At 59.5% G+C, this 22,050-nt stretch overlaps 1 protein-coding gene across 1 annotated transcript in view; it reads right to left on the bottom strand.

Moving 5' to 3' along the window:
• The window catches only part of NOTCH3 (notch receptor 3), a 50,818-nt gene extending 39,459 nt beyond the window's left edge, over positions 1–11,359 (bottom strand). The window contains exons 1-2 of the mRNA XM_032776752.2: positions 11,156–11,359; positions 3,455–3,536 (exon numbers count right to left, since the gene is read on the bottom strand). Of these exons, the coding sequence (XP_032632643.1) occupies positions 3,455–3,536; positions 11,156–11,240 (167 nt within the window). The 5' untranslated portion in view covers positions 11,241–11,359. The remainder of the gene's footprint in view (positions 1–3,454; positions 3,537–11,155) is intronic.
• Positions 11,360–22,050: the final 10,691 nt, after the last annotated feature.

Below are 22,050 nucleotides of genomic sequence, written 5' to 3'. Positions count from 1 at the left end.
ACCAGCACTATGCTGAGCCAAACGGCAGGGACAGCCCCCTGGTCACTCCTCTCTGCCAAACCTATCCTGCCCCCCTGGCCACTCCTCTCTGCCACGCCCATCCTGCCTCCCTAGCTCCCCTCTGTCCCCTGCCCCCTTCCTGCCTGCCCGGCTGTGCCTCTCTGCTCCCTGTCGCTCCCGTCCTGTCGCCCTGGCCACCCCTCTCTACCCCCTGCCCCCCTTCTTCCCCAGAGCTGCTCCTCTCTGCCCCTGTCCCCCTCTTATCCCCCCTGGCCTTTTCTCTCTGCCCCCCACCCCCTGGCCACTCCTATCTGTCCTCCTAGATGTCCCCTGCGCTGCGCCCCCCCCGATGCTCCTCTCTGCCCTCCCAGGTGCCCCCTCGTGCCTCCGCACTGTTCCTCTCCCCCTGCCCTGCCCCCTTGGCCACTCCTCTCTGCCGCTCTCCAGTCCCTTGTCGGCTGCTCCTCTATCCCCCCTGCACCTCACCATGCCTCTCCTACCCACCCCTGGTTGCTCATTTCTGCCCCCATCTCCAATCATCTCTGCTTCTGCTGTGCCCCTTCCAGCCCTCCGCTGACCTTCTCTGCCCTCCACTGGCTCCCCTCCCACCCCTCCCACTCCCTGATCCTCGGTGGCCCTGCCATGCACCTCCTGCCCCCCACACCCAATCCTCTCTGCCTCCTCCCCCTGATTCTCCCACAGCAGTGGGGGACTGTCTCCAAAGCACCAAGAACCCAGTATGCAGACAGGAGCCTGTTCCAGTAAGATGGGGCAGGGGGTGCCTGTTCTTGCACTGGGCCAGGTCAGCATTCAACTGGTGCTCCAGTCCCACACTCCAGCCCACGATTTCCAGTGGCCAGGCAGCAAGGCCCCATCCAGATCCTACTCCTGCTCCAGGCCAGGCAGCGCCACAGCCGGTGATTCACCTGTTCGGGGCGGGGCAGCAGGAGGCCCATCCACCTGTCTGGCATTCCAACGCAGGCAGCAAGGAGAAGGGAACCTGCCACTGCGAGCTCCGGCACCTGCCTGCGCGGCCGCTGTGCCATGGCCTGGCACTAGGGGCAGCGGGGACCAGGCAAGGGCACAGCACAGAAACTATTCAGCTATTCCTGGCTCACTCGGCAGGAAGTGGTGGGCACAGAGCCACCCAGGCTACCCGTACAGAGCCAGCCGCTGCCCCCACCAGGCTCCAACCACTTCCGCCTGGAACCTACAACCTGGGTTACAGGTCAGAGATGGTTCTGCGGAGAGACTGCCAAGGCCCCCTGCACCCAGTCACCAGGGCTCAGCCCCATCTGGTTCCAACTCCCCAGCATCAGGGCCTGGAGCCCTGCCCTGGAGAGAGAATTCCCAAATAATCAGCCTGCCTTGCTCCACTGGCAGCCCCCACCACCAGAGCTCGCACTGCAGAGTGAGATGCTGGAAGAAAATGGAAGTGATTCACAGAGAAAGTCATTACTGGGCTCAGAGACGGCAGGGTCTAGTGGTTAGAGCAGGGGCACTAGGAGTCAGAATTCCTGGGTTCTATCCCCAGCTCTGCTCCCGTGAAGCAGGGTGATGACACTCACTGAAGCACCCCAGGCTAGTCAGCTCCAGCCCCTTGCAGCTGGCTCGCCAGGGCTCTGCAAACCTGTTGCGTGACACAGCACGGCAGAAGTGGCAATTGCCATTCCAAACCCATCTCCCATCCACACTGACTGAGCGGGCCCAGGCATGGCAGGAGCTGCCATGGCCCAATGCTGCCTCCCCTTTGTTTCCAGCCCCCTCCCCACCAGCAGCTGGAGTTCCTGGGTCCCCCCACATGGCCTTTATAGCATCCCCACCGGGGAAAGCACCTGGCCAGGCTCGGGCCCCCGTCAGCCCCTTCCAGTAGTCCAGCCAGGGCCAGGGAGACAAACAGCCTCTCTTTGGGTGCTCCCGCACACAGGGCTGAGAACCAGGAAACTCAGCACACTCCTTCCTGGCCTTTCCCATGCGGGCCAGCTGCTCCAGTGGGGGCTGGGGAAGGGGTAAGCTCAGCTCCAGACACAGCCTGGGTCTCACATCACCCGCCACCCAGCTCTGCAGATCAGCAGCTGCTTCCTTTCCAAGAGCTGTCTACAGTCGCTGGGATCAAATGACTCCAGGGCCCTCTCCTGAAGAGGACCCCTGTCTGGGAGACTCCAGGAAGGAGGCCGGGCAGGAGGAGCTCCCCCCCACACCCTGCGAGGAAGTGGGGAGTCGCAGGGCGGCCAGCACACTGCTAACACTGCTCTGCAATCTGGGATTGCAACAGCCACCCCAGGGAGGAAACAAAGGTGGGCAGATCTTGGCCCCTTTGTCAGTAGGGGTGGGCAGGGGAGAGGGCCAGAGGATGTGAGCCCCAGGGCATCAGTTCTCTGCCCAGGGAGCCCCAAAGAAAACATCCAAGCACTTTGTCACTCTGTCCTCCAATAGCCTCCCCCCAGGCACAAGATTCACCTCTTCTGCAGCTGCCCTCCCAGCTCATCCAACCCCAGCTGGAAGCCCTTTCTCCTGCCCCCTGTGTCAACAAGCATCACCCCACGTTCCCCTCACCGGAGCGGGGCCTGGGAGACAGGAGGGGTCGCACCCAACAGCCAGGCCTCCAGAGTCAGTGAGTCGCCCACTGCCTGGCTGCTGACATTCCTCATTCCACATGGAAACAGATCCACCCCATCCCCCGCACTCTTATAACCCCCTCACTCTGCCCCAAACATACCCCACTCCCATCAGCTCAGGGCAACCCCTAGCCCCTCCCACATGCTCACAGCCCCGGCAGGGGAGGGTGTGACTCCCCTCCCTTGGCCTGGCGAGGGTCCTTTCTGCTGCATCCCTTCCCAGGGGCCACGAGGCGCAGGCAAGAGTCTACCTCACAGTAAGTGGCTGCTCCCCACATCCCCCAGCCCTGACCCTCTGCCCTGCCGGTGTTTCCTACCCCCAGGCAGCTCTGCCACCTCCACTGACCAGAGCAGCGACTGGGGCTTGGTGCCATGACACCCCTCCCCCCACCCCGCTGGCTGGCACCCCCAATCACCACCGGATCCTTGGGGCAGGGCCATGCCAGGCATGGTGATGGGGCTATGCAGGCCCCCTGCCAAGGACATACATCAAGTGAGGCGGAGCAAGATGGGGGCAGGGGCAGAGCCAGGAACAAAACGCAGCGCTCCAGAACCTGGCCTGGGCCGCCTGAACCACTGGGCCAGGCTGCCCTTACTCCTTATGGCTGCACTGCCGGGAACCACCCTCCCTCCTGCTAACCCAGTTCCAGGCCTCTGGTTCCTGCTGGTTCAGACCTGCCCATCCCCTCACCCCAGGGAGAGAGGGTGGGAAAGCCCTCCCCCTCCCCCGCAGCCTGTGAGCAACACCCCACCACCATGGAGCCCGTCTTGCCCATAGCCCCGTGCTGGATGGCAGCGGGCATGGATCCCAACTTGCAGGGCAGGGGGTCACTTACACGCAGGTTGCCTTCCCGTTGGAGTAGAGGATGCACTGGCCGCCATTCTCGCAGGGCATGGAGCCTTCCAGACACTGCACGGCTGCAGGGAGAGAGCGGGAGAGAGCCCATTAGAGCACAAAGGAGTGGACCCCTCACCTCCCTGTCCCCAACCCCATGCAGAACTCCCTCGCACCCAGCCCCTCAGTGGGGAGACCAGCTCAGTCACTGGCCATGCCAGCTGCACCCAGAAAGGGGCATCAGGGCACTGGGATCCAGGGGCTTTCTAGCAGCAAACCCTGACAGCAGCTGCTCTTTGCTTCCCTGTCCCCCTGCCCCACCCAGATGGTCCCTGGTCCATCACCAATCTGGCTTAGAGCACACTGTTCAGGGCAAGCCCCAGGGTACATCAGAGCACCCCATAAACTGGATGGATGTGGCAGAACCCTGCCCATAACCCCAAGCTCCACCCTGAAATGATCAACAGCAATGCTGCTATCAGGGCTGGGATTTAAACAGCCACCATTAGGCTTCAGAGTCAACGCCGCACTCACACTGGTACTGAAGTTGCATGGGGAAAGCTTCATCCCAGCAGCAGCAGGCAAAGGGAAGACACACACACCACAAACCAGGAGAAGGGCAGCTGACAGACAAGTTCCATGTATGACTAGGAAGTTTAACTTGGAGGTGCCCCCTACCAATGAGCCTAGGAAAGGTCTGTGTGATTCCATCACCACCAGCCCCCAGTGCCATCCAGCATGGGGGGGGGGGGGGCGCAGGGGTTTCCAGGGCTCTAGGCACAACCTGCAGGTTCCAGTCAGATGCTAGGGCCTCGCACCCCCTGGGACCAAGGGAACAGCTCCTAGAGCTCCTGCTCCCAGAACCTTCTGCCCTGTGGCACATGGTCCCAGGCCACCAGGACCCCACAGGGAGAGCAGGGCCGGTCAGGGCCTCAGAGCACAGCCAGTGTCTTCATCAAGTGTCCAGGGACCTGCCCTGCTAATCTCTGCCCCTTCCCGGGCCCCTCACACAGCAGTAGCCTGCCAGCTCAGACCTCAGCTCAGACCCTGCCAAGGACGCTGGGCCATGCCAGGCAGTACAGGGCTACAGGTAAAACAGAGCCGGGGGCCTCGGCCCCACATGTAGGGGACAGAGCAGCATAGCTGGGAGGGGATTGAGACTGCACCCTCCTGGGTGTTACAGCATCTTGAGGCCCCATGACTCCCTGATAAACGAGTCAGGAACCTCCACCCACCGCTCACCCTACAGCCAGTCCAGCCCTCTGCCTCCACCCTGAGTGTATGGCTCCCACAGCCTGGGGATGGAGGGTCACTCTGAGGGAGACTGACTCAGACCCACCCCTCCAAATCCCAGCACGGGGACCTGTTGCCCAGGGCAACCCCAGCTCTGCCAAGTCCCACAGGCTCCTGAAGAAGCCTCCCCAGGAACAGTGAGACCCTGTGCCAGGATGACAGTGACCAGCTGCCAGCCCTGGCTGGACCCAATCTAGTGTCAAGGAACCAGTACACCCAGCCCTGTGAGCCCTCTCCCCTTCCAGACCCCTGGGCAGCTTTGCCAGCAGCTGGGCTAGCATGGGAGGGGCAAACTAGAGACACCCCACAACCCCCCATGGGCCAATGCTTGGGCTTCTAATGGGACTCACTGGAAGGGTAGGGTGGGCTGGTCCCAGGCCCCCCAGATGGATTGGCCCCCTGAATAAATGGGGTTCAGACATCTCTATGCCCCTGGGGCTGCAGTTCCAGACCCTGTGAGGGAGCCGATCCCAAAAGAAAACCCCAGCAGCAGTTTTCCATGGCTGGGGAGCAGGACGAGGTACAAACCCAACAGCCCCCTCCCCTCCCCCATACAGAGAGAGAGAGGAGGCCGGGCCTGGGCCCCACAGGCCACGTAGGGCTCAGGGGCTTCACTCCTTCCCCCACCAGCCATTTCCTCCAGACCCACTTGGAGAGCGCTGCGTGCCCAGCACACAGATCAGCTCCCAGAGACAATGCCGCCTCCGCCCCTCTCCTCCACTCCAGCCCCCAGAGCTAGTACTGCAGTGGAATTTGCTCTGCCAGCCGGCCAGCCGGCCCCTTCCCCACACACGGCCCCCTCCCCACACACGGCTGCAACTGAAGGGATGGCATCAGGTTTAGACAGCTCCACCACACATATCCTGATCCCTGGGCTCCTCTGCCCTTGGTGCCAAACCTCAGCCCCATGAGGGGCCCCAGGCGCAGCAGCTTTGGGGGAGGGGGACGAGATGCTGAGAGGCTCGTTCTCCTGGGTAGCTGGCAGGGCTGTCCCAGGTGCCAGGAGGCGGCTTGGGCCCCCATGGAACCTCCCGCGTGTCAGGCACAGATGTGTCTGGGGAGCAGCAAACCCAGTCGTGCCCCCGCACAGTGGAGCGGGGGCCTGTTCCACACTGGGATACGTGTGATGAGGGGGTCCCACGCCCCCCAATGTGATACCCAGGGCAGGTCCAGCAGCGGAGGGGGCAGAGTTTTAAGAAGAACCCTAACTTCCTCCAGCCTAGAGTGAGAAGAGGGGGGAGAGGTCCCAGAACATTAACCCCTTGAGTGCCAGCTCCAACTCCCCATCAGGCCTGGGAGGCCTGATGGGAAGTGCAATGGGGAACCCTCAGCATGCACAGCCCTTCAAAGAGAGCACGGACAAGAAACTAAGACATAGAGATAGGAAGGGGGCTGCCTAAAGTCACCCAGCGAGTCAGTGGCACAGCTGGGAGAGAACCCAGGAGTCCTGGCTGCCAGTCACTCTAATCCACTAGCCCCCACTTCCTTCCCAAAGCCACGGACAGAACCCAGAAGTCCTGACTACCGACCTCACTCCCCCACTGTAACCTAGTAGCCCCCCATTTCCCTCCCAAAGCCAGGGATAGAACACAGGAGTCCTGACTGCCAGCCCCCCGCCCCAATTCTAACCCACTAGTGCCCACTTCCCCCCCACGAAAAAAAAATAAACCCAGCAGCAGTCAAGGCCCCATCACTGCAGAAATTAAAAGACAGTGGAGATAAGAGGCCGTGGGAACACTGGGGGAGTTCACACTGCCAAAGGTAGGGTAAGACAGAATGACCCTGGAAGCTCTGCTGCCCCGGAGGGCTCTGGGATTCCTGGGGGTGTGAGTCACAGAACAACCCCCCACACCTCCCCCAAGTCCTGTGTCCAAAGTGGAATATCTTCACACACAGGAACCCCGACCTGCGCTCAGGACACACAGCTGCTGCCAACACAAGCCACCTCCACCCCCCCACCAGCTTCTCACTCCAGCAGCCTGAGGCACAATCTCCCATCAGCCCCTGCAGGCAAGGTTTTGCGAGCAGTGAGGGGCTCAGCACTGAGCCCTGGGAGCTCACAGGCAGTGAAGGAGGCACTGTGCCGACACACACCTGGCCCAGCCCCAGCACCCGTATTCCCCCGCTTCCCACAGCTGAAACAGGGGCAGTGCATGCTGGGACACAGCCCCTCACCCCTCAGCAGTAGGGTCTGGCATACTTTCCTGACAGGTATGCCAGGCAAGGCAGGGCACATACCTACATTTTCTCCCACCCCGACCCATGCTGCCCAGCAGCCCCAGCACCCTGGGATCCTGACCACAGGCAGCCTCGCAGGACCACTTAAGCTAGCGCAGTGAGGCAGGGACCCGACAGCCACCGTCAGCCCAGGAACTACTGGAACTCCCAATGTACGTTGTCAAGCAGAACACAGGATCCAGAGCCACCCAGAGAGGAATGAACAAGGGGAAGGTGAGGCAGCCAGGGGTTCTATCCTCAGCACTGCCAATGACTGGGCCAGTCACTTGCCCTCTCGGAGTCATTTCTACTGGTGCAGAAGTAGCCCCAACCTGCCTCCTCTCTGGCATTTGTGAAGCCTCATGAGAAGCTCAGGGCCCCAGGGAGGGTTCAGCCAGCACCCCAGGCTGCTCAGTCATGGATCCCATTGCTGCAACTCCCCCACTCCCCAGGGCAGGGGAAGGACTGCTCCTGCCAGCCAAGGACCCACGAATGGACCAGAACTGATCATCACAGGATAACAGAGCTGGCTCCCCTGGCCTGGCAGACACAGCCAACTGCCCCTGCCCCAACAGTGCAGCCAATTCAGAGCCAAGTGGTTGGCTTGGGAAAGTCGGGGCCTCTGTGATTCAGCCCAGAGCAGGGGGACCGACTGATGCGGGGATGGTGGGAGTGGGAGATACAGGACACGTCACTTCCAAGGTGCAGTCCAAGCCCAGTATCCGGACCCCCACCACTGGCCCCATTAGGCACCCTTCGGTGCAACTGGCACCCCCAGCAGGGCCCAGGGAGGCTCATCTCCCCTCACTCTCCCCATGGCAGGGGAAGGAGTCAGTGTTGCTAAAAACCCATGAGTGGAGGGGGGCTCGGGAGACGTCACCCGCCCCAGGATTCCTGGTCTCCATCCTGGGTGGACGAGCAGGTTCAGGCCCTGATTCTGGGGCACATTTGGATGCTGTCCTGGGGAAAGCTCTGCAGTCTGCAAGGCAGCAGGGGAGGGGGCTCACTAGCCAGGCAGAGAGCTCCTGAGAACAGGTTCACACTGTCCTGCCAGCTGGGCAGGAGACCACGGCCTGCACTGGCTGTGCTGGGGCAGGTGGGCCCCCCAGCCCCACCCCTCCCTGGCCAGTTGGGTCCCTGGGTCTCCCTGTTGCTGCAGCCAGCAGCTCTATGGGAGGAGTGTTTACAACCGGATTAGCCAGTGTGATTGTTCAGGCGGCTCCAGGGCCCTCTCCAGATTCCACAGCTCTCCAGCTGCCTGGCCGCTTTGTTCACAGGCTAGCAACGCAGTGGGGGGAAGAAAGGGGCAGACGAGTGAATGGCCCAGCCAGCCGGCCCTCTCATGCATCTGGAGGGGAGGCAGCTGCTACAGCTCTGAGCACTCCTGGGAATAGCCAGCGCTGGGGAGGGGCAGGGTCCCACACTGTCTGTGGGTGAATGACAGAGGCCAGTGCCCAGAAGGGGGCTAGCACCATGGAACCATTGCCTGTCACCCAATTCCTGTCCTCACCTCATTCCACAGGGCTCACAGGGGCAGCCACTCCCACCAGCCCCTTCACTTAGGGGGCAACATGGGGAGCCTGGCCACGAACCAGCCGGGCCCCACACAAACCATCTCACTTCAGGGAGCCCATGCTGCTGCAGCAGGGCACAGAGAAGCCAGCTTTCTGGGAGCCAGGCTGCTCTGGAGGAAGGGGGAGGTTAAACAGGGGGTGACTAAAATCAATCAGGGAAAGTCCTAGAAAGCAGGAGACTTTGCAAAGGAAGGAGGACCTCATACTCAGGATGGGGGCGTCCACAAGACCTCAACCCCAGAACAGGGGACTGGGACGGTCCCCCACCCCCCACCTGGGAGCTCATCCCCCCAGACAGGAGGACCAGGCTGCTGCCTCCCAGGGACCGCATCCTCAGGATGGCGTGGCACCGGGCCACTTCCCACCACCCACCCCGGGGAGCTCATCCTCCCAGACAGGAGGACCAGGCTGCCGCCTCCCAGGGATTGGGCAGGGGGACCGGGCCACTCCCCCACACACACCAGGAGGGGAGATAATCCATACCCCTATAACCTAATTTCTGCTACTACCGCCCAAAACAAGAATTTACCCAGAAGAGACCTGAGCTGAGCCCAAGGCCTTCCAGCCCTTGCCCAGCCCCCAAGCAGTTGGAGCTGCAAAGGCCTCTGCCTCACTCGCTGTGACAGCGGCTATCCCTAGTGAGGACGCTGTCTGGGTGCATCTGGAGGCCGGTTCCTGGCTCCAGGACAGAGACCTCCAAGTTCCTGCAACGGGGGATTGGCACCAGCAGTCTGTGCGCGAGCAGAGTGGCCAGGCCCCTATCTAGCCACGGGGCCACGCGCTGCTCAGGAACGAACAGCACGGCGGGACTCCCGCAATGCAGCGAGTTGCTCAACAAGAACAATGCTGGTCTATGTCCAGCCAGGCAGCAAGGGGCGTGGAGGGGGTTATACTTCAGGGCATCCACAACCTGCAGCAGCAGCAGCAGCCATCCCACAGACCCTGGGCCCATCCACATGTGTCCCCATGCGCTGGCTGGGAGCGCAGGCAGCAGGCTGGCCTCCCCAAGCTGCACAAACCAGTCCAGCAGCTTCATGGGCGAGTGAAACCCACGCTGAATAATAACCCTGCGCTGTATTTACCTTTCACAGCAGTTCTCTCATCGCTGGCACATTGCTGTGCACTGGCAAGTCGGTGCAGGACATGCAATTAAATCATCTTATCTCCCAGATGCATCACCTCAAGTCCCAGCTCACACTCACTGGGGGGTGGGACGCTGCTGGCTGACCAGCTGGGCTCCCAGACTCTTGCTGAGTTTGCCACTTGCCCAGCAAAGCCAGAGGAGGCCAGATCCCAGCAGGCCCAATACGGAGCTGGGTAATCGTTTTGAAGTTCTCTCCCAGCCTCCTCAGTGCTTCTTAGCCAGCGGGTGCCCTGCCCCAATGCCCCAGCTCTGTGAAGAAGCAGGGGAGCCCAGCCCCGGGAAGGTCTGGGAGAGCCCCAGGACGGCGCCTCAGATTTACTTTCCAACACAAAAAGTTTGAGCATCCGGGGCTGGGAAGAGACGGAGGCAAAACAGCTGCTGGAGCATCTGTGCAGGACATCAGCCCCCCCACAATTCCACACACTGAACCGCAACAAAAATGCCATCAAATGTAAGCCAGCGCCCCCCGGAAGCCGGTTCATGGCAATCCCAGCTAAACCCCCGGGTCCCTGCTCCCCCCACCCCAAACTCACTCACGCACCGCTCCCCACCGCAGAACTGCCGACACAATGCAATGGGATCCCCCCACGCTCAGCGCCTGGCTTGTGCGGACTTCATGGGCAGGAGGCCGCGACCGCAGAGAGGGGGAAGGGCGGCAAGGGGGAAGGCGCCGGCTGGGGAAGCCGGATCCGCGCTCCAGCTCCAGGTTCCCCCACGCTCCCAGGCTGGCTGGCGCAGGCTGCGAGGAAAGTTTACTTCTAGTCAATAGTGAAAGAAGAGGAGCGCAGGATTGTTCCCCGCAGCCTCAAATCAGTGCCTGCGAACTCCCAGCCCCTGCCCAAGCCCAGCCCAGCCGCGGGGCAGGGGCCGCGCAGCCCCCTCCCCCAAGCGGGGATTATACAATGATTAAGTATTTTCTTTGTGCTCTGGGACACAGGGCCGACCCCCTCCCCCCAGCGCAGACAGGGGAGGGGGCTCGGGCAGGGGGGAGCGCACAAGAGACGCGTTACAAGCGGTTCCCAAGTTGGACGAAGCCGTCCCCGTCCTGAGCCCCCCATTCAGCCGCTGATCCCTGCTGGGGGAGCCCGCATCATTGGGGCGCGCGGCGGATTCCTGGCTTTGAACCTCCCCCCCACCCCCCGCCGCGCAAAAAAAAAAAAACTTTTGCAAAGTTTGTAAAAAGAAAGTGAGGGGACCAGATCGCGTCGCCCCCCTTCCCGACGCCACCAGACGCCCCACCCGAACGCCAACCTGGAGTCCCCAATATTGCCAGGACCCCCAAACACCAAGAGAGGACCCCTCAACAATAGGGTCCCCGAAACTGCCCCAACACCAGGCTGAGCAACAAGAGATCGCCGGGGGCGAGGGTCCCCTGGCACTCACAGATGCCGCGATCCCCGCTCCAGCTCTCCAGAACACAACTCCGAGAGCCGGCGCGCCCTCCGCACGGGATCCCCCGCTCCTGCCCCCTTACCTGCTCCGGCTCCCAGCTGCGCCAGCAGCGCGATGCCCAGGAGGCTGCCGCCCAGCAGCGCTCGAGACCCGGTCCCCGAGCCCATCCCGCCGCTCCGCTCGCGGTCCTGGACCCTGACCCCGCTCCTCCGCCGCCCCTGCCCTAGAGATCCATGGCGGGGCCGAGAGCCCCGCGCCCCAGAGCCAGACACCAGCGCAGCCAGGCTGCCTCCCTCCCTCCCGGACCCTGGGAAACTTCCCCCGCCAGCAGCGACTCGAGTCCTGGCCCGGCCGCCCCTCCTCTGCGCGGGGCGGGGCCCGGCCTCCTCCTCCCCGGGCTCCCACGCTCCTTCCCTCCCCTCCCTCCCGCCCAGCCCGCTCCCGGCCAGGCCCAGCTCCGCACTGGAGTCAGCGACCCCTGCCCGAGCTGGCGCCGGCAGGTGGCGGGGGGCTGACCGGGATCCGTCGCTGCAGGTGGGGGGAGAAGGGGGTACCGCGGCGCTCAGTGGGGCTCGGGCTCCAGGGGACAGATGACTATGGAGGGAGCGGCGTGCAATGGGGGGCTCTGCTGGGAGATCTCTGAGCGACCGGATAAAGGTTCCCCAGGGGAGGGGGGACCAAACCTGCCCCCCACCCTGCTGGGTGGGGGAGGGGGCACAAGCGGCGGTGGGTTCTGGGGTCAGGGGTGTGCTGGCTCAGACCCCATACCCTCGGCCTTTCCCACAGAGTCATGAATCCTCCCTCCAACATGACCAAAAAAGCGGTTGTTTTTTATGAGCATCCAAGTCCCCAAGGAGGGGAAAGTTTCCATCGCTGGCTGGCTGTGACGAGGGGCGGCCCGTCATCCACCCCCGCTTCCGGTGACTCCAACCCAAGGCGACTGGTGGGGTCCGCACACTGGGGCAGCTGTAGCCCTGGCAGGATCCCTGCTGCTTTGTTAGCATTTGGGGGGAGCCAGGCAGACTCCGGGATGGAACAGAACAGATCCTGGATGAACTGACTGAGTCCCAGCTGGAACAGAACCAGCCAGTGGGACTGGAGAGAGTTGATGGGGGGCTGGTTAGCATCTCAGGGGTTCTGCTTCTTGGCCCCATCTGCTCAGAGGCTGGAGAGAGCCACTTGCCCCTCCTCAGTGCAAAGCCCTCCCTTGCTCCATCACCAGCTGGAGTTGGGCCCTGCTGAGCCCACACTGGTAACATTGTCAGCTCAGAGCCTTTGGCCTCATGCTGCCCTGTCAGGATGGAGCTTTCCTGGAAAGTTCAAGGCAATTCAGACAAGACAGCTGGGCTCCTGGAGAGTCCAAGGCAGCTCAGCCCAGACACTGCTCTGCCAGGCTCCAGAAGGCCAGGTGTCATTGCAGAGGCAAATTGTGAGGGTGAAGGCAGTTTGACTTCTACTTGAGGAAGAGGACATGAAGGGACCAAGGGGTATGGGATATGGGGCAGAACTAAGGAGCTGTGGGGCTCTTTTCAGGTTGCTGAGCTCTCTGAAAATCAGGCCTGAAGATTCATCTACATCTGGGTGAGTGTCTGCACCCTGACCCCCTGGGTCTGGCTGCCACAGCCACGCCAAGGCTCATGTGCAACCTCCCTGGGCAATCACATCCCGGGAAGCTCCGTCCTGTCTGACTAGGGCAACCCAGGCAGTAGAAGCCTCTCTGGAGGAATGGGCACAGGGCTGAGGGGGCTCTAATTCCGCTACTAACACTGCACTTTGATAGGGCTTCACAGCTAGCTGCGAGCCACAGGCCCCACTCCCCTCAAGCTCTGAGGCAAGAAATACCATCCAGTGGGAGGAAAGGGAAATGACTTGCCCAAGGCCCTTCAGTAACTCAGTGGCAGAGCATGAATAGCACCAGGCCTCCTGCTCCCTGGCACAGCATCCCACCCACCACCCAACCAGAGCCTACTCCCCAGCTCACTGCTATTCCTACTGGTCGGCATGTGGGACAGACAGACAGCTGCCTGCTCCCAATGCTCAGCCCCTGGCACATGTGAGTGGCCTCCTGAGGAGGGAACAGGGGCTGCCCTGCCCCTCTCCCCAAGAGATTGCTCCATCACAAGAGACTAGGGCTCTTCATTTTCAGAGGTGCTGGTGGGAGTTATTGCTAGCATGGCCCATATACATACCCTAGCTGGCAGGGACGGTTTTAGGCCTATTCCACCATTCCCCCGAATCGGGCCCCATGGCCAGTGAGAATCCCTTCCCTGGCTAGAGGCGCCTTTTTAATTTTTACTCACCTGGTGACACTTCGGGTCTTCAGCGGCGGGTCCTTCAGTGCCACTGAAGACCTGGAGCGAGTGAAGGACCCACTGCTGAAGTTCTGCCGAAGACTCGGAGCACCACCTAATGAGTACAAGCCCCACGTGTTGTTTTACATGTGTGGGGTTTCTTTTAAGTCATCCCTGCCAGGGCCCTGTCGAAACTGTTCGAATTGGGCACCGCACTTCCTAAAGCCGGCCCTGCTAGCTGGGATCAGCCCCGTTGCACTGCACAGCTGCCGAGGGAGAGACAGTCCCTGCCCCATAGAACTCACAGGCTGGGAGAGCAAACAGGCCAGAGAGGGGAGGTGACCTGCTCAAGGTGACCCAGCAGGGCTGCAGCACAGCTGGGAACAGAACCTAGGTCTGCTGGGGGCCAGCCCAGTGCCCTCCCTACAGGGCCACTCTCCTCTCCCAGGCCCACCTGCTCCCTGGCCTTAGAGCTCTCAGCAGCTCAGAGGAGAAACCCTGCACAGCAGAACCTCCCCCGCAGGCTTCCTAACCCTGCTGCCCCCACGGCAGCTGGCAGTGCGGGTGTATCTGGCAGAACCGTTTTCCCCAGAGAGAAGGTCCCTGATGGGGCCTGGGGATTCAGGCTCAACAGCGGGGGGGTTGTGCTCCAGATTCTGGTCCCAAATCTCCCCCAAACTCACTGGGTGGCTTTGGGCAGATGCCCTCCCCTTGGTGCACCTCAGCCCCCAATATCATGGGGTGAGACCGATCTCCCCAGGGAGCAGTGGGGCGCAGGGAATTGCTGGCTGGTGTCACAGGCCGGGTGGTGCTAGGGGGCTGTCTGGATGATGGAGCCCTTGGTGAGGATGAGATATCGTCACACCCATTTTACTGCACTAGGTGCAGCGCTGCTGCTGCCATCTCAGACCCCACTGACTGGAGCGGGCACAGCTGCTGTGTGAGCAGGGGGCGGGGCAGGTGACATTCTCTGGGCCCCTCACCCCACAGCACATCGGGTGGGGACGCCCAGCTACCCCAATTGTGGCTGAGTGGCAGAGTGCCCTGAGGCTGGCACATGGCAAGCCATGCTCCCGTCCTTGGACTGGTCTCCCCATGACACCAAGGGGTATGGGATATGGGACACAGCTGGAGCTATGGGGCTCATTTCAGGGGGGCTGAGCACTCGCAGAACTTCTGGGTGCTCAGCACCTCTGTAAATCAGGCCCTGAAGATTCATCTACTGCAGGGCAAGCATCTGCACCTGGACCCCTAGCAAGGCACCGCCCCCTACCTGGGAAAGACCCCTCTGGGGGCAGTGGAGAGTTTAACTGAGGCTGCCAGTCTGGGGCCTATCCTATTGCAGGGGGCAGATAGTGACCTCCAGGCTGAGGCCCAGACAACTCATCTCATGGGGGCTGAGACATGGCCATCATGAGGATTCTGTTATGGACAGGCTGGGATGTCCCCTGGGCTGGAGATCAGCAGTGCCGCTGAGTGCCTGAGTTCCCGAATGAATTATGGGAATGGCCTCAGGTCCCAAGGCAGCTGCCTGCCCCAGGGCTACGATGTCTGCGAGGGGCACTAGTCACAGATCCTCTATTCCCCCCATGGCATTAGCTCCCCCTGCTGCTGCCCCAGGCTTTGCAAAGCGCCAGGTCCAACACTGTCCTCCTCTATGAGCCCTTCCTGCTCCCCCCTTTCTGTGCAATTCTCACAGCCCAGATCCTCCTATTTATTTTTCTTTGTCATTTTTGTGTGAATGCTGAAGCCAGCTGTGGAGCAGGGCCGGCTGCCGGGGCGCTGGGAAAGAGCTGCCAAGCCCCCAGCCTGCTCAGAGCACATCTGCAGAGGTTTGGGGGACCAGGGAGCAGCCTCAGCAATGGGCTTGGGGTGCCAAGGTGCAGCCAGAGCAATGGACTGGGGGAGCAAGGCACCTCCAGGGCTCTGGGGGACACAGGTTGAGGGACAGTGTGTGGGGCTTGGGGAGCACAGTGAGAGTTTTGGGTGCCTAGGAGTACTCCCTGTGAAGGGTTTGGGGTGGCAAAGTGATGGGTTCAGGGGGGCAAGGAACACACACAGCAATGGGTTTGGGGGTGCCTGTGGGGCTCACTCAGTGAGGGTTCAGAGGTTCCCAGGGGCCTCACACAGTGAGGATTTGGGGGTGCCTGGGGGCACCCTGTGACTGGCTCAGACCCCACCTCTTTCCACGACAGGGAGCACATTGCTGGATCTGGGGAGCCTGTCCAGCCTTAGAATAGTGAGTTCTGGGTGGCACAGCTAGAGGGCAGGCTTCACCCTGAAGTGCCCAGGCTCCATGCCTTGTGGGGTCAGAACTACTCCAGGGGCCTAGGAGGGCTGGAGCTAGGGTGACCAGATGTCCCGATTTTATAGGGAGAGTCCCGATTTTTGGGTCTTTTTCTTATATAGGCTCCTATTACCCCCTCCCGATTTTTCACATTTGCTATCTGGTCATCCTAGCTGGAGCGAGGTGCTGCCCTTGGGATGGTTCCTACTATGGGGGTTCACCCCAGAGCCAGGCCAGGCACCGCAACAGGCAGCCAGACTCCATCTCCCCTGCTATGACCTCATTCTTCACTTCCTGTCCTAAACAGCCATGTTTGCACAGCCATGGAGTGCATGTCGCTGTTAAACTGGCTCCAGTCAACCTCAGAAGTGGCTGCAGCTCAGAGCTGGCTGGTCCCTCCATACCATGTATTTGGCAGTAGGGATGGGGGAGGCAGGCTGTGGGGGTGGGGCCAGTGGGGCCTGTGCAGGTTATTTCTGTCCATAACCATCTCCAGGCACCCCCTCCCTGGGCCACAGCCTCTGCTGGGTCCCAGCCCAGACAGGCTTTGCTGGAATTGCTGCAGCTGTTCCCTGGTTAGTCATGGATGACAAAGATGCATCTTTCAGCTTCAAAATGATCCTTCCCAGCCACCCCCTGCTTCCCTACATCCCCATATCGTCCCCCTACACCTCCCCTCCAGCCCCACATCCAGGGCCGGTGCAAGGATGTTTCGCGCCCTAGATGAAACTTCCACCTTGCACTCTCTCCCCCCACGGCCCCACCCTGAGGCGCCCCCCTTGTGGCAGCTCCCCACCCTCCGCTCTGAGGCACCCCTCCCCCTGCACCTGCTCACTCCTGCTCCGTGCACAAGCACCCCAAGCATGCTGTTGCCGCTTCACTTCTCCCGCCTCCCAGGCTTGCGGCACCTAAGCTGATTGGCGCCGCAAGCCTGGGAGGCAAGAGAAGTGAAGCGGCCACGGTGTGCTTGGGGAGGAGGCGGGGCAGCGGTGAGCTCGGGCGGGGAGTTCCCCTGCGTGCTGCCCCCCTCCTTACTTGCTGCAGGCAGCCCTCCCCGTGCTCCCCTGCCCCAGCTCCGTCCGCCTAAGTGCCGGCGGCAACCAGGGCGGCTGATGATGCGGCTACTGCAGTCGCTGCTGAAGAAAATGGCGCCTCCCAAATGCCAGTGCCTTAGGCGACCGCCTAGATCACCTAAATGGTTGCACCAGCCCTGCCCACATCTCCCCACACCTCCCCTCTAGCCTCACATCCCCCCCCACCTTCCCTCCAGCCACATATCATTCCCCCACATGTCCCCTCCATCTCCACCTCCCCCCACAACTCCCCTCCAGCCCCACATCCCCCCACAGAGATGCACATAGATCCCCAGGTAGAGCCGCACATGGATCCCTGGGCAGAGCCACTCCTGGATCCCCAAGTAGAGCCAGTAACATTTGGGGCTTGCAGGGGCAGGGCAGGGGGACTTGGACATTGGCACTTTCCCAGCTGAGTTCCCATGTGTCTGCCCTGCTTGGGAGTGGGGGCCCTGGGCACAGGCGTCTCTGGCTCAGCTGAGTGACACCATGCGGCCATTGTTTGAGGTCACTGCTGCACCTCCCCAGCTGCAGCCTTGGCTCTGGAGCAGTGCAGATATGCAGGCCTGACTTGGTTCTTTCTTGGGTTGTTTTTTCTCTGCAATGATTTGGACATTAAATCCCTTTGGGCCTGGAAGTTCCCAGCTGCTCCCCAAAGGGGAACACATGGAGGGGGTTAAGTTTCAGAGGGGTAGCCGTGTTAGTCTGGATCTGTAAACGAAAGCTCATGCTCCAAAACGTCTGTTAGTCTATAAGGTGCCACAGGATTCTTTGCTGCTTTTATGGAGGGGGTTGTTATGCAGACAAAACTAGACAGGATGGTTTTAGGGGGCAAGACAAAGATGCCACATTTATTATGATAAAACAATTTGATCTATAACCACTAGCTAAAACCTTAATACTTATATACATACACACACGCAGTTCTACAGGGTCATGGCAGCAGAGAGGGAGCCAGGACTTCTGAGTCACATCTCTAGCTTGGGGTACTCCCCTTGCACTGCCTCAGTTTCCCACCTTTAGCGGGCTCACCTCACTGCCATGCCCAGCTGGGGGTTGGGGGGTTGGAATCTGCTCTGGCTTGTGAAGAATGAGGGCCCCGCATGGCTGTGTGCCATGGACAGCTGTGGTGTAGGCTAGGGCAGTATGGTTGTGACCCACCAAGCGGCGCTCACCACATTGGTGCTGTGGAGCCCCCAGAGCAGTCGTGGGTGCACGCCTGGGCCTGGCAGGCCATGGGGATTTAGTATCCGGTGCCCAGTGCTCCTTTCAGCTCTTCGCTGCTGTGTGAAGAGGAACAGACCCACCAAAAGCCTTTCATAGCCAACCTCCAGGCTGCACTGAGCCCAGAGCCAGGGGCCCTGCCAGGCAGGACACAGGGGGTGAGCGCTCAGAGACTTTCAGGTCAGAAGGGACAATCGTGATCATCTAGTCTGACCTCCTGCACATTGCAGGTCACAGAACCAGGGCTGGCTCTACTGTTTTTGCTGCCCCAAGCAGCATGACGAATTGCCGCCGCGGACGGTGGGGGCAGTCCATGTGCTGTTAGGGCAGCACACACGTTTCCACGGCAGTGGCAATTCGGAGGCAGCTTCTGTCTTCAGCCGGAAGACAGAAACTGCACCGCCGTGGACAGCTGAACATAGAAGCTGCCGCTGAATTGCTGCCACCGCGGAAACACACATACCACCCTAATGGCACACGGACTGCCCCCGTTGTTCCCGGTGGCAATTCGGTGTGCTGCTTGGGGGCAAAAACACACAGACTGCTGCCCCTTGCAGATTGCCACCCCAAGCACCTGCTTGGAATGCTGGTGCCTGGAGTCGGCCCTGCACAGACCTTCACCCCCCCAACACTCCTGGAATAGACTTGGAACCTCTGGCTGAGTTACTGACGTCCTCAAATCCCGGTTTAAAGACTTCAAGTTACAGAGAATCCACCATTTACACTAGTTTAAACCTGCAAGTGACCAAGGCCTCACACTGCAGAGGAAGCAAAAACCTCCCAGCGTCTCTGCCAATCTGACCCAGGGAAAACTTCCTTCCCAATCTCAAATCTGTTGATCAGGTAGACCCTGAGCACGTGAGCAAGTCCCAGCAGCCAGAAACCTGGGAGAGAATTCTCTGTAATAACTCAGAGTCCTCCCCATCTCCAGCCATTGGGGATATTTGATGCTAGCAGTCGCAGATCAGTTACATGCCATTGAAGGCCGTCTCCTCATCCCGTCCCCTCCAGAACATTCTCAAGCTCAGTCTTGAAGCTAGTTTGGTTTTTTGCCCCCACTGCTCCCCTTGGGAGGCTGTTCTAGAACTTCCCTCCTCTGATGGTTAGAAACCTTCATCTAATTTCAGGCCTAAACTTATTGATGGGCAGTTTATATCCATTTGTCCCACTGATGTACTCATAGAGAGTAATCAGATCTCCCCTCAGCCTTTGTGTGGTTAGGCTGAGCAAGCCAAGCTCTTTAAGACTAAGCTTAATAAGTTTATGGAGGGGATGGTATGATGGGATAGCTTAATTTTGGCAATGGATCTTTGATTATCAGCAGGTAAGTATGCCCAGTGGTCTGTGATGGGATGTTAGATGGGATGGGATCTGAGTTACTGCAGAGAATTCTTTCCTGAGTGCTGGCTGGTGAGTCTTGCCCACATGCTCAGGGTTTAGCTGATCACCATATTTGGGGTCGGGAAGGAATATTCCTCCGGGCAGATTGGCAGAGGCCCTGGAGGTTTTTCGCCTTCCATCTGCAGACGTGCCGGATCCCGGTCACTTGTTTGGTGGCTTCTCTGCAGCTTGAGGTCTTCAGACCACAATTTGAAGACTTCAGTAACTCAGACATAGCTTAGGAGTTTGTTATAGAAGTGGATGGATAGGATTCTGTGGCCTGCTTTGTGCAGGAGGTCAGATTAGATGATCATATTGGTCCCTTCTGACCTTAAAGTCTGTGAGTCTATGAGTCTCCTTTCACAAGGTCGGTTTTCCATTCTTCTGATCACCCTAGTCGCCATTCTCTGCATCTGTATAGTTTGAATGCATCTTTCTTAAACATGGGAGACCAGAACTGCTCAAAATACTCCAGGTGAGGTCTCACTAGTGCCTTGTATAATGGTACTAAGACATCCCTGTTGCTACTGGAAATACCTCGCCTGATGCATCCTACGACTGCATTAGACTTTTTCACAGCTGTACCACTTTGGCGGCTCATAGTCATCCTGTGATCAGCCAATACACCCAGGTCTTTCTCCTCTTCTGTCACTTCCAACTGATACATCCCCAGCTTACAGCAAAAAATTTTATTAGTCCCTAAACACAGGACCTTGCACTTCACACTATTAAATATCATTGCATTTCTAGTACTCTAGTTTTCAAGGTCAACTAGCTCTTCTTGTGTGATATTCTGGTCCTCCATTGTATTGGCAATACCGCCCAGCTTTGTGTCATCTGCAGATTTTATTAGCACACTCCCACTATTTGTGCCAAGGTCAGTAATAAAAATGTTAAATAAGACTGGTCCCAAGACTGATCCCTGAGCAACTCACTAGTAACCTCCCTCCAGCCAGACAGTTCACCCTTCAGTGTGACCGGTTGTAGTCTCCCCTTTAACCAGTTCCTGATCCACCTTTCAATTCTCATATTAACCCCCATCTTCTCCAATTGAATTAATAATTTCCCATGTGGAATTGTATCAGATGACTTACTGACATCCAGGTAGATTAGATCTACTGCATTTCCTTTGTCTAAAACCTCAGTTATCTGTGCAGAGAAACAGATCAGGTTGGTCTGGCAGGACCTACCGTTTGTAAAACCAGGTTCTAGTTTATCTTAATTATCGTTCATCTTTATGTCCTTAACTACGTTCTCTTTCAAAATTTGTCCCAAGACCTTGCATGCAGCTGAGATAAAAAATAGTTTCCCGGATCATTTTTTCCCCCCTTTCTTAAAATAGGAACTCCAGCCATAGGATACGACCCTCGAGTTTACTATTGGGCTTCCAATTTTATGTGGCAGTTCCTTTAATATTCTTGGAGGCACATTATCTGGGCCCCCTGATTTAGTCCAGTGAGGTGTTTGAGTTTGACTTCCAGCTCGGATGTGGTCATTTCTACCTCCATATCCCCATTCCCATCAGCCTCCATGTGACTACCTCTAAGCACCTCGTTATCCTCATTAAAACCTGAGGCAAAGGATTCATTTAGGTGTTGGGCCATGCCCTGTGTTATTTTAATCTCCACCCCATCCACAGTGTTTAGCAGCTCCACTTCTTCTTTCCTTGTTTTCTTCTTATTTATTTGGCTATGGAACCTTTAACTGTTGGTTTTAATTCCCTTTGCAAGGTCCAGCTCTGCTTGGCTTTTGGCAGTTCTTACTTCTCCCCTACACAGCCCCCCCAGCTCTGCGATGCCCCTCAGTCCCAACCCACAGCTCCCCCAGCTCTGCGATGCCCCTCAGTCCCAACCCACAGCCCCCCCAGCTCTGCGATGCCCCTCAGTCCCAACCCACAGCCCCCACAGCTCTGCGATGCCCCTCAGTCCCAACCCACAGCCCACCCAGCTCTCTGATGCCCCTCAGTCCCAACCCACAGCCACCACAGCTCTGCGATGCCCCTCTGTCCCAACCCCCAGCCCCCCCACTCTGCGATGCCTCAGTCCCAACCCACAGGCCCCCTCAGCTCTGTGGTGCCCCTCAGTCCCAACCCACAGCCCCCACAGCTCTGCAATTCCCCTCAGTCCCAACCCACAGCCCCCACAGCTCTGCGATGCCCCTCAGTTCCAACCCACAACCCCCACAGCTCTGTGATGCCCCTCTGTCCCAACCCCCAGCCCCCCCCACTCTGCGATGCCTCTCAGTCTCAACCCACAGGCCCCCTCAGCTCTGTGATGCCCCTCAGTCCCAACCCACAGCCCCCACAGCTCTGCAATTCCCCTCAGTCCCAACCCACAGCCCCCACAGCTCTGCGACGCCCCTCAGTCCCAACCAACAGCCCCCACAGCTCTGCAATGCCCCTCAGTCCCAACCAACAGCCCCCACAGCTCTGCAATGCCCCTCAGTCCCAACCCACAGCCCACCCAGCTCTGTGATACCCCTTAGTCCCAACCCACAGCCCACCCAATGTGATGCCCCTCAGTCCCAACCCACAGCCCCCCAGCTCTGCGATGTCCCTCAGTCCCAACCAATAGCCTCCCCACTGTGATACCCATCAGAACCCAGTCCTGACCCACAGCCCCCTGCTATCCCAGCCTCGTGCTCCCCCCACCATGGAAAAAGGATCAGAGGGACAGAAAGTCCTGTGTTGGGGAGGTGGCAGCAGCCCCTAAGGAGGGAATCA

This window comes from Chelonoidis abingdonii, chromosome 26 (genome assembly GCF_003597395.2).
Source record: "Chelonoidis abingdonii isolate Lonesome George chromosome 26, CheloAbing_2.0, whole genome shotgun sequence".
NCBI classification, from domain to species: domain Eukaryota; kingdom Metazoa; phylum Chordata; order Testudines; family Testudinidae; genus Chelonoidis; species Chelonoidis abingdonii.
Note: the sequence above shows the minus strand (reverse complement) of the source record. Positions and strands in the feature narration are given on the sequence as shown.